The sequence below is a fragment of the Oncorhynchus tshawytscha genome, linkage group LG11 (assembly GCF_018296145.1).
Source record: "Oncorhynchus tshawytscha isolate Ot180627B linkage group LG11, Otsh_v2.0, whole genome shotgun sequence".
Lineage (NCBI taxonomy): Eukaryota > Metazoa > Chordata > Actinopteri > Salmoniformes > Salmonidae > Oncorhynchus > Oncorhynchus tshawytscha.
Window position 1 is genome coordinate 28,446,841 of NC_056439.1, and position 14,622 is coordinate 28,461,462.

General features: G+C 43.6%; 2 protein-coding genes across 7 annotated transcripts in view; both read right to left on the bottom strand.

The window, feature by feature from the left end:
• Positions 1-1,897: 1,897 nt before the first annotated feature.
• Positions 1,898-12,927, bottom strand: dapp1 (dual adaptor of phosphotyrosine and 3-phosphoinositides). Of its 3 annotated transcripts, none has more exons than XR_006084555.1 (9): positions 9,773-10,090; positions 4,185-4,307; positions 3,939-4,072; positions 3,659-3,789; positions 3,491-3,538; positions 3,342-3,404; positions 3,126-3,211; positions 2,618-2,884; positions 1,898-2,479 (listed from the first exon to the last, which is right to left on the bottom strand). XR_006084555.1 is itself a non-coding variant. In XM_024437143.2 (9 exons), the coding sequence occupies exons 1-9, from the start codon at positions 12,153-12,155 to the stop codon at positions 2,456-2,458; spliced, it is 714 nt and encodes a 237-aa protein (XP_024292911.1). In that variant the 5' UTR covers positions 12,156-12,927; the 3' UTR covers positions 1,898-2,455. The 3 variants fall into 3 exon arrangements, 2 of the variants coding, with proteins under 2 accessions (XP_024292911.1, XP_024292910.1); XM_024437143.2 differs by lacking the exon at positions 9,773-10,090 and adding an exon at positions 12,139-12,927 and having other exon boundaries at positions 2,618-2,705; XM_024437142.2 differs by having other exon boundaries at positions 2,618-2,705; positions 9,773-10,089.
• Positions 10,347-14,622, bottom strand: part of LOC112261650 (phospholipid-transporting ATPase VD) — a 29,947-nt gene continuing 25,671 nt past the window's right edge. For 3 of the 4 annotated variants that reach the window (XM_024437138.2, XM_024437140.2, XM_024437137.2), the window contains 5 exons: positions 14,325-14,525; positions 14,116-14,196; positions 13,768-13,872; positions 13,387-13,574; positions 10,347-13,240 (listed from right to left, as the gene is read on the bottom strand). In XM_024437138.2, the coding sequence (XP_024292906.1) occupies positions 12,991-13,240; positions 13,387-13,574; positions 13,768-13,872; positions 14,116-14,196; positions 14,325-14,525 (825 nt within the window). In that variant the 3' untranslated portion in view covers positions 10,347-12,990. The remainder of the gene's footprint in view (positions 13,241-13,386; positions 13,575-13,767; positions 13,873-14,115; positions 14,197-14,324; positions 14,526-14,622) is intronic. The other variant, XR_006084554.1, reaches the window with a different exon arrangement.

Sequence of the window (14,622 nt, forward strand, 5' to 3'; positions counted from 1 at the left end):
AAGGTTTGTGTCGCATTTGAATCGGGTTTTTAGGGCGGTGCTAAAGTGATCTTAGAAGTAAACAGCGGCTTTGAGAATGATGATCGCATGCAATGATGACGGAAAAAATGACTAGGTTTCCCCCCTTACTGTCCAGTTCTTGTTTTTAAAGGATGATAGAAGTGCTACACCTGGTGGAGAGAGATTGTAAGACAGAAATAGTTACTTTATGCGTGCTGTACGTTACGACATGACACGTCACGATGTAACGGAGGGTCAGTTTATTCAACTTATCTCCAATACTATAGAGCCATTACCATGTCAATCACCCCTTGAATAGAAACCTAGTTCACACCCCCGATTTTGACATCAACACAGTCGCTACTGTCCCATTAGTTTTCTTTATAGCCTCGTTTGAATGTTGCGGTTGTGCACATTTGTACGGAATGGGGTGATTTTATGTTAGCTGTCAATGAAATAGCAAGGAAAGCTAGGAAGAGCACAAAAAAGACCTGCTGATATTCTCAACATTTACAGACATTCTTACCATAATTCAGTTCTCTTCTAGCAATTGACGGTGGAATAAAAGACAACATTTTCCACCACGGCTGATGTAAGTATAAATTATTTGAACACAATCATTGATTACATTCATCTCTAGCTATCTGATGTCATAGCCAGTTGCTACACCAGTGTAGTAGCTACCAGGGGCACAACTCCCCCCACATTCTGAAGTTGCATTTTTGTACCCCCCAGTTTTATCATTGGAATGTGATACAAAATGAAGCAACAGTGTGCTTTAGGACGTCTCCGAGTGGTAGGGTAGGCTTTTTGGAGTGTTTATGTGACAAATAAAAACTATGCCTCCCCCCACTTCTAAAACCATAGTTGCACCCCTGGTAGCTACCTATCTTGTCTCTATCTTGACACATTTTGCTGCAGGACTTGAAGAGATACTTGTACAAACTGTTACCAAGGTATGTTTGTTTGTTGTATGATTGTGTTCATTATGATTCTTCTGTTGCTGAAACCTAATATTGAACTTAGGAATCCCTAATGTGAAAAGTGAGGTTCAGTAGTTTGAATTATGATTAAGGAGTTGTCATGTCCTCTTTTTCTCCTTATCCACCAGTGTTGAGGGTCTTCATGCAATCATAGTGACAGATAGGGATGGTGTCCTAGTTATTAAAGGAAGGTCTCCCTCACAACTGTGTTTTCTTCTAAAAGCTAGGTAATTTAGTTGACCTTTTCTTGTCCTTGTCCAATGTGTTGTGCTCAGTGTACCTGATGCACTCTCCTTCAGTGGCGAAAAATAATGCACCAGAATATGCTCTACGGTCAGGCATCCTCTCCACCTTTGCATTGGCCAACGACCAGGGCAGTTAGCTAAGGCTCTCTAAAAACAAGAGTATCATCTGCTACTATAACACATACCAGGTAAATAAAATCTGGACCTAACATATAAAGGATGTAGGCCTGGGGTGGCTTGGTGATTAGTTGAGTCAGGTGTGTTAGTGCTGGGCTAGAACAAAAAAAAAAGTGCATTCCCTGGTGCTCCTCAAGAACAGATTGAAAAACACTGACCCATGTGCCTTGTTATGCTGACAAGCTCACTTTTTTCCAGATTGTGCAGTTTAACCGGTTACCGTTGGTCATCAGTTTCATCGCAAGCAGTAGTGCCAACACAGGTAAGATGAAGATCTCTACTTTCTATCCTCTGCATGAATGAAGACAAGTACAGCATTCTGAAGTGTTATCCAAACTGTTGTTGTTTGTAGGTTTGATTATCCGTCTGGAGAAGGAGCTTGTACCACTAATCGAAGAGCTATGGCAGGTAGTGGAGGTTGCTTAGGAGTGTATCACCTTGACAGCAATGGGACTATTCTGTGATGGAGTCAGTCATGAAAAAGGATCTACCTGAAACTATTACATATTTTTAATATCTCTATCATGCACACGCACCCACACATACAGAGAGCTCTGTTGCTGAAAGACATATATACAGTACATGTTAGTGTCATGATGCTGTGTTTGTTGCCTTACTTTTCTAGTACTTGAATGTAACCCCTTCCTTTCTCATGTTTGTAATTAATAAACTGACTCATATGTTGCTCATTTCTCTATTAAAATAAATATTTATTCACAGTATGACTGTTACATCTTGTTAAGTAAAATTAAGATCAAGTGAATGTCAACCAGTGAAAGATATCAATCTAGAGAAAATAAAATTCTTGGAGGAACTCAAGTCTATCGCAAAAAAATACGATTAGATCCAAAACATTGTGCATGTCCTGAAAATTACATGGTCAATTTTCGATGGTCAAAGAGACCCATTGTCTTTTGTCTTGGATTACCAGCCAGTCATCTGTGGAGCAGAAATGATCTCTGAGGATAACATGAGTGACAAGTTACCAGACTTAAGGTAATTTAGTTCACTGTGAGAATATGCCTCTTTTGGCTCCTCCTCTTCATGTTGTCATCTTTCTTTTCTTATGTGTGACTGAAAACAAACATTCATTTGTTAGGCTATTTTGCTCTGGCACTACTCCCATTAGTTAAGCATTTGGATTAAGGTAGCCAGTTCAAGCTTTGTTTCTGTTTTATACATTTGAATAGTAATAGTGGATTATGGGCTCACCAGTTTCCATCGTATTATCTTGATCCACTCATCTGCCTCCACACCACTCTTGGCACACAGATAAAATGTCCTCTCAGGGAACACCAAACTAAATAAGAGACCGAATGAGTATTAATGCTAGGTTTAATATCAACAGCTACAGAAAGAGACCCAGCAACAAAATAAAGTAGCTGAGTGGAGGTTAGAACTTCTCCTGTCATCACTCTGGTTGCACTTCCTCTTATCTGCCACTGCCATCGGCCACCATGATCCATATTTTATATTCCTCTGTAAGCGGAAGTGAAACCAACAGATATGTTTAAAAATGCCCACTGAGGTTTACCAAATTCAAGATTGAACAATGAAACTAGCACCAGTCGCAAAAAAAAAAACTGAAGGGAAGGCTGACCTTTAACAGCAGTGTATTGTAGTCAAAATAGTATTATTAATTGTTAGTCAATAGTCTGTAAAGGCCTTAATCACGAGAGTTGGTAGGCCCACTCTTGGCTCAGTGAATTGGAGCTCTCACCAGAAGCAGTTGACTCTGTCCTTGGAGTAGTCAAACTGGACTGCAGAGCATGCTGTCAGATCCAGGGTGCGAATAGGCTCATCAAACTAAGACAGGAGAGCAAATGAGAGATGGCAACACCATCCTGTCACAATCACTGACAAATAAAATCTAGCCATTCATGATATTACATCTGCATCATAAACCATGAATATCAGAGGCATGGTTTCTACTCACCATTTTGTCCTTAAAGTATTTGAGCTCATTTCTGTTTAATGTGAACCACCTCTGCTTCCAGTTCTGAAAAAAAAAAAAAAAAATGAAAGTCTTTCAACCAGAACAACAGTCCACTAAACCTGGTCTGTACAGCTGCCTATTTCTCTCACCTTTACGACTGCTCCTAACTTTACCAGATAGCCCTCCTTTGTTCCAAACTGTGAACAAAATCATTAAAAAAACAATATCTCATGAGGTTTGTGATACTTGACCTAAGTAATTATGTTGTTATGATTAACCCATGTTTGCTTCACTAATAAATGAGCTTGCGGTCATACCGATGGAGCGTTAGCCACCAGGTCGCTCTCTGTTCGTCCTGTCTGCATGGCGGTGTGAACCCGCACAGACTCATAGATGGATGGTTCTTCTACACGCCATGGATATGGGCATTTAAGGACAATGAGGGTACCTGGTTGAGTGAAAGATCAAGGTTCAGGTTAGTCTTGAGGGTATACCAAGGGATATATTTCAGTCATTGAAAATATAAATAAACAGCAGGGAAATGGTTAGGTTTAGACTTTGGATTCAGTAAGTTCTGAAGAACTGGTCTCAGCCAACCTGTCTCACTGCCCAGCAGAGGCTGGTTGGCAAAATGGCTGACAAAGTCCTGGAGGGACGCAAACTCATTGAAGCCAAAAGCGTATCCACTGCTTTTCCGTGTCACATGGAAATGTTTAACTGAATCCTTGGCTCTGTATAAGGAAAGAAAAAAGCATGTGGTGAATGGGAATCCATCTGAAATGGGGCATGGAAGAGGGAGGGAGACATTTTACTTTTTAAGAGGGACGGGATAGGTAGGCCCACCTGACAGAGAGGGCAAAGCTGCCAGAACCCTCATGACTGTTTCGGAGGAGATAGCTGCCATCTTTCCCATTGGATAGGAGGAGAGCTTCAGCAGCATGGCGGGACAGGTCAAAGTGGTACCATCTGGGAGAGGTGGAAGACAGACAAAGACAATCAGAGTATAGCATCTAACAGACATGCATCACTAATGTGAGTGGTGAGCAGACTCATGAAATCGTTAGGTTACAACCGTAACCCCGGTTCTCTGATAGTATGAGTGAGGTATTTCACTTATGGGATACCCCCCAGTGTATTCGTCAGAAGCCTTTATTACACTACGCCAGCCATGATTGGCTGGATGTCGAGACGTGTGCTTCGGGGAAGATTGTCCCTCCTACCCAATAAAGAAGGCTTAATGCAGCATCTCTGAGTCATTCAAAAATAAGCAACACCTATCCCTCACTCATGCAAGGAGGGTGATCTGGTGAAATACCTCACTCATACTATCAGAGAACCGGATTACGGTCGTAACCTAAAGTTCTCTTTCAAGTATTTGTTTTGGTATTATGGAATATACTGACTTCTGTATTGGCAGACAAGCTTATTCTGACGACCGACTGCCCTGTGCGATATTTCACACAAATGGGCTTTGCCCCTCAGAAGATCCTACACGTTAAACAGTATGCGCTAGGGTCGGTGCAGTGACGTCGAGCATATACAACTTTGCAAATGTATTAGGCGAAGCCCAACTCGCTGCTGAGCAAATATCCTGGCTAGATATACCCTTAAATAAAGCCCAGGACGTAGCGATTCCTCTAGTAGAATGAGTCCGTAGGCCAGCAGGAGACTGAAGACCCTTACTTGTGTAGGCTAAAGGGATAGCCCCCACTATGCAGTGGGAAAGGGATTGTTAAGTGAGCTCTTTACCCGTGTGAGGTTTCGCCCAGGAAACAAACAACTTACGCGCTTTGCGGAGGCCAATGCTAGTAATAGCGCGGTCTTAAATGAAAGCTTCTTCAGTTCCACCTGATCCAAGGGCTCAAAAGGTTGTTGGCATAGAGCATCCAAAACAATTGATAAATCCCATGACGGGGCAAGCTGTTTGGATACCGGACGCAAACAACGTGCACCCTTGAGAAAACGGGTGACAAGAGGGTGTTGCTCCACTGTCGTGCTCCCAAAACCCACATGACAAGCCAAAATAGCTGCTAGATATACCTTAATAGTAGAAAAAGCATTTCCTTTTTCTAATAATTCCTGTAGAAACTTCAGGATTACCGGGACAGAGCACTGGAATGGCATTGTCTGTGATTTAGTGCACCATTCCTCAGACATGAGCCATTTACAATTATAAAAGGGACCTGGTAGATGAGGCTCTAGGACTCTGAATAGTTGAAATTACATTTTGGGGAAGCCCGGCAGTGTTCAAGTTGAACCATTCGCAGGCCAGGTGCCAAACGTTTTGGGTGAGGATGGAAAATCTCCTCTCACGCCTGTGGGGAGGGGTCCCCACATATCCGTTGACTGTTCTGCCCTCCTGGGTCGCACTCAAACCCGAGATAAATGCGTCTGTCGTGACTACTTTTGTGGATAAAACAGTGCCATCTGGACACCCTGTGACAGAAATGTCCGGTGTCTCCAGGAGTGCAATGCTACCATGCAGTCTATGGATAGCTGTACACGGTGATGTTTGTGACGTATTGGGCTGAGACCTAGAGAAGAGACCCAGTGTTGAAACACTCATATTCAAACATCCTAATGGGATGACTACTAAAGCTGATGCCATCAAACCTAGTAGCCTCAGGCATGTTTTAAAAGAGACCAGGTTCCCTCTGCGAAACATGCTAGGCATTCTTGGAATGTTCTTATATGTTCCACTGAAAGGTGAGCTTTGAATGAATCTGAAACTAGGAAAGAGATTGGAAAGAGGAAAGAGCCAAGGAATCCTTGGAAAGAGATTGTCTGCATGGGAAACAGAACGCTCTTTACTGTGTTCATTCTGAAACCTATAAATGTCAGGTGTTCCAATAGAAGCTGACTGTGTTTTAAGACTTAGTCTCGGTTGCACGCACAGCAGCCAATCGTCTAAGTACGTCATCAGCCGAATGCCCCTCTCTCTGGAGCTATGGCTGCCTCCGTACACTTCGTAAAACACGAGGTGACAGTGAGAAGCCAAAAGAGAGGACCAGAAATTTGTAGATTACGCCTTGAAAAGCGAACCTGAGAAATTTCCTGTGAAGAGGGTATATTGAGATGTGAAAGTAAATGTCCTTCAGGTCGACGGATACGAACCACTCACCTGGGTGCACAGAACGTAGCAGAGCAGTGTGTGTCAACATTCTGAGTGTGTACTTTCTCATGTGCGTGTTCAGAGGACGTCGATCTCGGATCGGACGTATGCCGCCCCCCCCTTTTTTGGAACCAGGAAATATCTTGAGTAAAAAAACGCAGTGTACCCAGATTTACATGGTGCATGCCCGCCAGTTCTCTCTCCGCTCCGAGAGAGGGCTGACCGGGCTTCCCCCCACAGATGGTGCAGCAGCACCATCTGCCAGGAGAGGGTGTAGGACAGTCCGCAACGCACTTCGCATGTCCTGGCCCGTAGCTGGAGAGCGCTTCTGTGGCCTATCACCACAGAAGGAATGGTAGCCCCCTCTGATGGCGTTGTGGGGAAGCACCCTGTTTGTTTTGATTTTGTGAGAAACAACATGTCTGACTGCGCTCTGTAGCCTGGTTGCGCTAATGTTAACATTTTTAATGTGAACTGACATTGGGGAGTGTTTTAGACAAGACGTGGGCCTTGTAGAAGCATCCACCTGAACATGGTCTCTTCTCCTCTTTGGGCTGTACTCTGTGACCACCGACTAGGACCCAATACGCTGGAAAGAACACTGAGGTGCCTGGGAACTTGCATCCTGGAACAAGCTCAGAATTGGCGGATGAGTTTGCCTCTCTGGCAATGGGGACATTGCTAGGCCATACCCTTCTTCCTCCTTACCCTTGGGTGGGGTTTGGGGCAGGCTGGTTCCTTGGTGCCATGGGTGGGACGGGAGGGTTCTTAGACCAGGGGGCCTTAAGGGTCCAAGGTTCTCTGCTGCCCTGGGCTCTTAAAGGTCGAGGGGGGGTCGACCTGCTGCAGCCTGGGCGAAGGTGTGGCGAGGCACTGGGATGTGTCTTCCTGGGCAGACAGAGCTGGAGGGCTTCACCCTCAATTTTTTTCTCCTCGCACAGTTTCTGCATCATCTCGATGGTGGAACCGTAAAGGTCTTTAGGGTCTACTGGAGCATCCAGGATCTTCAGTTTCTCACTATCAGACACTGTGGATAGGTTGAGCCATCTAGCCCTCTCCTGGGATATCATGAGCCCAAATCGCTCTTCCTGACACCTGGACAGTGGCTTTAAGCAGACGCAGGTTGAGATCTGTGGCAATACAGATCTCATCCCACAGATCAGGCTCCAGTATGACTGCTAGCTCATCCTGTAGCTCAGCTTGATATGCCGAGAGCATGGATGCGGCGCTGAGAGCCCTCACTGCTGTGACGCCCGACCTGTAGACCTTCTCTGTCGCAGAGGACTGGAAGTGCTCATACTTGGTTGGTAAGGTGGGGCCAGTCGAGGTCATGGAGGACTTCTGGCTGGGGTGTAGATGGGAAGCCACCAGGGGTTCGATGGGGGGCGCGTGGGCAAGCCCAATCCCTGCCATGTCAACACAGTCCAATCCCACCACCTTGGACAGGGTTCTTGAAGGAGAAAAGTGTACTCCAGGCATAGGTAACCTCCTCCAGGCATTCTGGGAAGACTGATAGTAATTGCCTGACTACCCGTTTGGCTTTGGGTAGCATCTTACCGGGACGTGGTGGTCTCTGCTACTGCATTGGGCCAGGAAATCACCAGTTTATTCGCAGTGCGTTTGCACACGTCCCACAGGTCCACGCCGAGAACTGGTGGAGATGGCGCCCCACCTGTATGTCCGGTTTTGGATTCCCGGCAGGAGGCTTGGTATCCTGGCCTGAGGGGTTGAATGAGTCTTCGTCTCCATTCGATGATTCCGAAAGGAGGCTGTCGGAAAACCCTGTGGAGTCGTTATCGTCTCCAATCAGGAAGCCCGGCAGGGAGGCCGTAAGGTCGTTGCTGGAGTCCTCCAACAGTGGGGCAATGGCATTGAGCTGGTCACCCCAGCTAGCGCTAGCCGTCGCTTTACCCTGTTTGGATACAGCTAACTTGGTCGTGAACGAGTTAGTCGTGTCACAGCTGTACCTGTTCCTCCCTCAAATAATTTTCCTCTAACTATGGTGAAGGAAAAGGAAAATTGTCACCACCACACAGTCCCGAGAATAGCGCCCAGTGAGCGAGTTGTAAGCTCACATCTGTGGACAGTTTAGCTAGTTCTGGAAAATGCAGTCGTGTCGAGGTAAGCTTTCTGATGAAAAGCGAGAAGAGGTGTTTGAATAACTTAGAGATGCTGCATTGGACCTTTATAGGATAGCAGGGACATCCTTTCCCGGCGCACACGTCTCGAAGTCCAGCCAATCATGGCTAGCGTAGTGTAATAAAGGCTTCTGATGAATACGCTGGGGGCATATCCCATAAGTGAAATATCGAATGAGAACGAGTCGTTGAGAGAACCACAGCAGACATGTCACTGGGTGTGAAGAGATATACCACTAAGGTGCAACAGACTAGCAGGAAGTGCATGTTAAACCCAAATAATTATTGGCAAGAGAAACATGCACACTGTAAGATCTGAAAAGTAAAGTGCCACCATATAATGAACAGCTGCAGTGTGTGTGTAAGAAACACTGACCGATTGTTCTCAAGTGACTTCACCATGCAAAGGCACTTTAGAGGTCACTTCATGGTTTGACCCACCTCTGACATTAAGACAAAGCTGTTGACCCACAAACAAACAAGACAGCTGCAGAAAAAAATCACTGTAACTAATGTGGATGTGAAAGTTGGGTATTTGCATTGCAGATGGCAGAGTCGTACTTATTTCACACTTCAATAAACTCAACGCCAACGCCTGCACTAGAATAGGTACAACAGAATGTCATGTAGTGAGAACTTGAATATTTATTTTTCCTTTATTCAAAGGAGCAGTTTGGAATTCATACAACAATAAAGCGATCACCCCACTACTTTTGGGGTAAAGGATGGGGCTAGAGTTAGAGAAATGTAACCGCTCAAATTAATCTACGGAACTATAGCTGCAAGGACACACACCAGTTAGATTTTAAAAAACGTTTTTTTTAACCATGTTTTGAAACTATACCGTGTTTATATTGTTAACAAACAATGGAGTAAAACAAGCTCATATATTGGGTTCTGGTGGGGTAGGGTACCGTTGTAGTAGTTTATATTAGGCATTTAAATGATAATCTTCAAGATTCAATGGCTTTATATCATGCATTTTTAAATTGAGGTTGAAAACAATACTATGCCTAAAGGGATTTCCGTCTCTAGAACGCCTTTCATATATTGACCTAACGTTCCTTCCCGAACAATGCTAAAACGCACTGCCCATGAAGAATACTTTCATTTCCTTTTGACCAGTTAGGCTCTAAAATAAGATTTACGAATAGGCAAAATTATAATTAAGACATTCTTACCCTAACGACTCCAACTCATCGTCGACACTTGGCGTATCACTGTAGTAGCTCATCGTGTAAACGATGGCAGTTCACCTGTGCGCTTCTCAGTCTCCACCTGTCAGGTTATCGAGTCGACTCAACATTCTAAAAGCACAGACCGAAATCGACACACTGACTGACCAAAATAAAACTACCGTACGAGGAAGTTGCCTCCGCTGCTGGCTGGGAAGATTAAATTAGACATGCTACGTCATTCCACAACAAAACAGAACATACTGTAAACCTACGGTATGGCTGAGCCATAGTGACGTGCCCACTGCATCTCAAAGTCCACAGCTTGCTTGTAGGATTACACTGTTCTTTACATTTCAAAATAAATAAAGTGGTAGAAGGTAGGGGGAAGAGGGGTTGACTTAGACCCCTTAACCCTTGTTCAGAATACTAATTAAGTAGTTTGCTGGCATATAATAAACCTCATTATTGTACACAAATGTACATGACATTTGACAACACTAAGTTTAAAAAAAATAACATGACACAGAACACGTGATTTGCTCATGTATTTACAGCAGTACACACATTTGGAAGTAAGTTGATATAAAATAATGATTTTATTATAAACAAGTTCACAACTAATTTATAATCATCACTTTTACAATTTCACTATAGGTCAAATCAGCTGCCTTTTCCATGTTGCGTAGGATTTGACAAGCAGGATTTTACTGTAAAAAACGATTTAAAAAAAGAGTCTAATTTAACCACATAAAATACTGAGGATTAATTGATCTAAAGAAGATTTGCATGTGGTAGAGGCAGTTGCATTGAGGTCACTTCTCAGAAGCAGATATAAATGGCAATGGCATTGTCCAGGCAAACTCAAGAGAATATTTGTAAAGCCTACTTCACATACAGGAGGGCCATATCTGAACCCTCTTCCTGTACTTAAGCCTATTAAGTTGCACTTTTGGTTGTCTTGCTTTAGAAGCCCCAGGATCTCTATCATCTTCCCACATTACATTTTCAATTTCCAGTGTGTAAATTTACATTGCATTTTGGTCCTTGTCTTCTAACTAAACGTATGCTGCCCTTTGGCCAGGTCTCTCTTGAAAAAGAGATTGTACCTCAATAAGAAAATAAAGGTTAAATAAATCAATACAGCCCATGTTTAAATGGACTTCAAGGCTCCTTTACCGAACATGACTACAGCTAAGTGCGGGTTGGTAGGTAATAGTGGTGGGAAATGTCAGGTAATGAGCTACTACAGTGATGAGCTACTACAGTGATACGCCAAATCCAAGTAAACTCCTGTCAAAATAGATTCAAGTGTGATTCATACATTTACATACTGTTATCACCTACACAAGCCACAGAGATCAGTAGTTAGGAGGGTAAGGCCACTGTACAGCATTTGGATTTTGCCCCAACTATAGAGCTCTGCATTGGGGTGTCATAATACCCATAAAACCTAGCGGGGAAAAGTTTTTCCACCATTTATTTTTCCCATGGGGAATTTTAGAAACGCTTAAAATAAGGATTGTGTTTTGTTTAAGCTTACCTAGGTGTGACGTTTTGATAACCATGTAAATCTCTCCGACAAGGTGACTTTTATCAATACATTCATCTCTATTTACTCTCAGATTCGAAAATGCTAATTAGCATCAAAGTAGCCATTATGCAAAACTACAAATCCCTGCAAGCTCCTGCACGTAATCTCTCGCTAACACCTTTGCTAACAGGTATTGTGTCAATTTAAAACTTGCACACGGCAGTTCACAGAATTGTAAATATAAATAAATGTAACCAATTTATTCAATACTAAATTTAGCTGACAGATAGTTCATCCAGATCACCATGGCATTTGTAGTTCTTTACGATAGCCACATTAGCAACTAATTAGCATTTCATTTTTGGGAAGTAAATACATGTGAATATATTGATAAAAAGTCACTTATTGTCCTAGAGAGATTTACACGGTTATCAAAACATCACACCAGGGTGACGTGAAACACAGCTCTTATTTGAAGTGTTTCTAAAATCTCCTATGAGAAAAATGAAGGGCGGAAAAACGATTGGAACCATTTTATGGGTATTATGACTTTGGTACTCTATGTGACCTCCCAGTCTCCCCGGTTCATATGCAATAATATGCGTTGTTCACAATTTCATTTTGGTGTGTTTGTTTAAGAAACACCAACAACAAAGAGATGTGCGTAAACACAAAACGAGTCATAGCTTGATGCTAACTTTACAAAGAAGTGTACGCAGCTCAAGGATTGTAAACACATTCCAAACATTGCACGCACTCCAGCATATCGTTTCACCAATTCTCAACCAAGCAGTGTAAATGACAGAAAAAAGAACATTCAAATATTCTTTCACGTTACCTGGGATTGCGTAACATGATTCAGTAGAGGAATGTTTCACAGCTCCCATTCATAACTTGGTGACAGGATGAGGAGTTAAACAGTCGCTAAATCAACCTATAAGCATTCTTCTGAGAGTAGCTAGCTACTGGGGACTAAGCCTATGATAACTACTAGCATTCTGTTCCCTACATGCTCAGAGCACTCTGAAGAGGACCAGAATGGACCACGCCTTGCGGAATGTTCGGGTGTAGTGCACTATGCCTCACACCTGAGTGTGTCAAAGTACTAGCGTACTGCAGAGACACATTTATGAATGTCTAATGTGTCTTTACCCTCGACGCACTTGTGTGGATTCAGTATATTCACCTGTAGGCCGTCATTGTAAATAAGAATTTGTTCTTAACTGACTTGCCTAGTTAATTAAAGGTTACAGAAGAAAAAATACAAAAAGTCCACATCACCAATCTTTTCTCAAGTACCAGGAGAGGCTATACATCCATGACTCCATGTTAATGCAACTCTAAGCACATGTGAGAAACATATCCATCTCTTTCCCATGGATAGACAGCATGGTGTTCTTAACCATCATCATCAGTGAGCAACCCATGCAAGACAGCTAGTTTTGAAGGGTGTTAGGGTTGAACCCTGCAGTCTCCCCCTGTAGCCACCACAGGTGGCCGGTGGTACCTTAATTAGGTAAGACAGGCTCAAAGTAATGGCTGGAACCTAATTAATGCATGGTATGGAACATATCAAACATGTTTTCCATGTGGTTGATCCCATTCCATTCACTCCATTCCAGACATTATTATGAGCCGTCCTCCCCTCAGCAGCCTCCTGTGGTAGCCACCCCCTGTAGCCTCTGTGAGGTCAGGAGAGCAAAGAGCCAGTGGTAGCACTGCCTTCCTTCAGCTCTGAAGGGAGTCTGAAGTCAGGGTCAGGGACCTTGATGTCTGAGTCTTCCACGTTGATGACGAGACTTCTGGTTTTACTCTGGGCCTGGGTCTGGTTCCAGCGCTGCATCCTTTTACAGTAGTCATCTGGATTGAGCTTGTCCATCAGAGCAGCCTTCACTGTGTCAGAGGGGCAAATGCTGTTGTGCAGGGCCTGGAACAGGAATCTGAAAGAGTGGCAGTGAGAATGGGAAGGTATAAAAGTTGTACGTTTTTATTTATTTATTTAAAGATGGTTTTATGATGTGGGTCTCAAATCAAGCAGCAACTCTCTCTGAAAAAGGTTGGAACCACTGTGTTTGTTAGTGTATACCTTGGTAGCAGTGCCAGCATGGTGGTGAGGGCACACACTCCGTAGAAGAGTGGTTGGGACATCTGTAGCTTGTCCACACCAAGGGGATTGTTGGGGGGGCTACACGTCACACACACCACACTGAAGACCAGGGTGAAAGAGAAGTAGAAGAGAGCACTACCCATCAGCAATAATGCATGTAGCCATGTCTGTAACACAGGAACATAGCACAGATCAACATAGGAATATATGTATATAAATAGAGTACATAACATGGAATAACAGGATCCCAGGTGCACTTATAGTTAAATGCCTCACACTAGTGTAGTCCACTAGTTGCCCCCTTCAAAATGCAGTATCATTATCAGCTTATGGGTGGGTCAGGTCAGGTGTGAGTCTCACCAGTGTGCGGCTCTCGATGACCTGGTGCAGTAGGATAATGAGGAGGGACGAGGCATTGATGGGAGAACCAAAGGAGAGCATGTCTGCATCCGACCCTGCGTATGCCTGACCAAAAATAAAGATCAAAACAAAGTTCATTATGAATGAGGAAATCCTTTGATGTCTTTATAGGCAGGGAATGGCATGATGCCCTATTAAACCGAAACTACTCCCAGATTACTGAGAACAACACCACCTCACTGACCCATTCTCAGGGTATAGGATTACACAATGTAGACACAGAACACAAAACACAATACATCAATGAGAATACAACTACTAGTGCAAATCTAGTGTAAATCAACTCACAAAGTAAGGAACAAAGAAACAGACAAGGCTTTGGTAAATAGCGTCCAGCATTGTCAGCCAAAAGGTAGAAGTGAGGTAGGCCTGGAGAGATAAATAAACAAAAGATATGAGTTAGTGTGTGTGTTAGTGCTGGGCTAGAACAGAAATGTACCCAAGGACCGGAGTTGGAAAACTTTGTCCTAATGCTACCAGATTCCACCTTCACATACCTTGGAATTCTGTCCAGATTTGTAGAGCTCCGGTAACTTAATGAGGGTGTCTGCAGACACGTCTTTGTCCAGGATCCCGTAGAGAAGGGGAGGGACAGAGGTGAAGAGGAGGTTGAAGAAGATGAGCACCCAGGAGTTGGTCATAACACTCCCCGAGAATCCACAGAAGAACTGGTACCAGAACAGCAGGTTAACATACATCTACACACACAGGAAGAGAGTGGGAGGGAGGGAGGGAGGAAGGGAAAATAAAGAGATAGTGAGTGTGTATGTGTCTTCATGTGTGTGTCTGTGTGTG

Coding starts and splice junctions, on each gene's coding strand:
- dapp1 (XM_024437142.2), bottom strand. CDS start 9,825: ATGAGCTACTACAGTGATACGCCAAGTGTCGACGATGAGTTGGAGTCG. Junction 4,073..4,184: donor AGCTTTGCCCTCTCTGTCAG/GTGGGCCTACCT, acceptor TTCCTTATACAG/AGCCAAGGATTCAGTTAAAC. Junction 3,790..3,938: donor TCTGCTGGGCAGTGAGACAG/GTTGGCTGAGAC, acceptor TCACTCAACCAG/GTACCCTCATTGTCCTTAAA.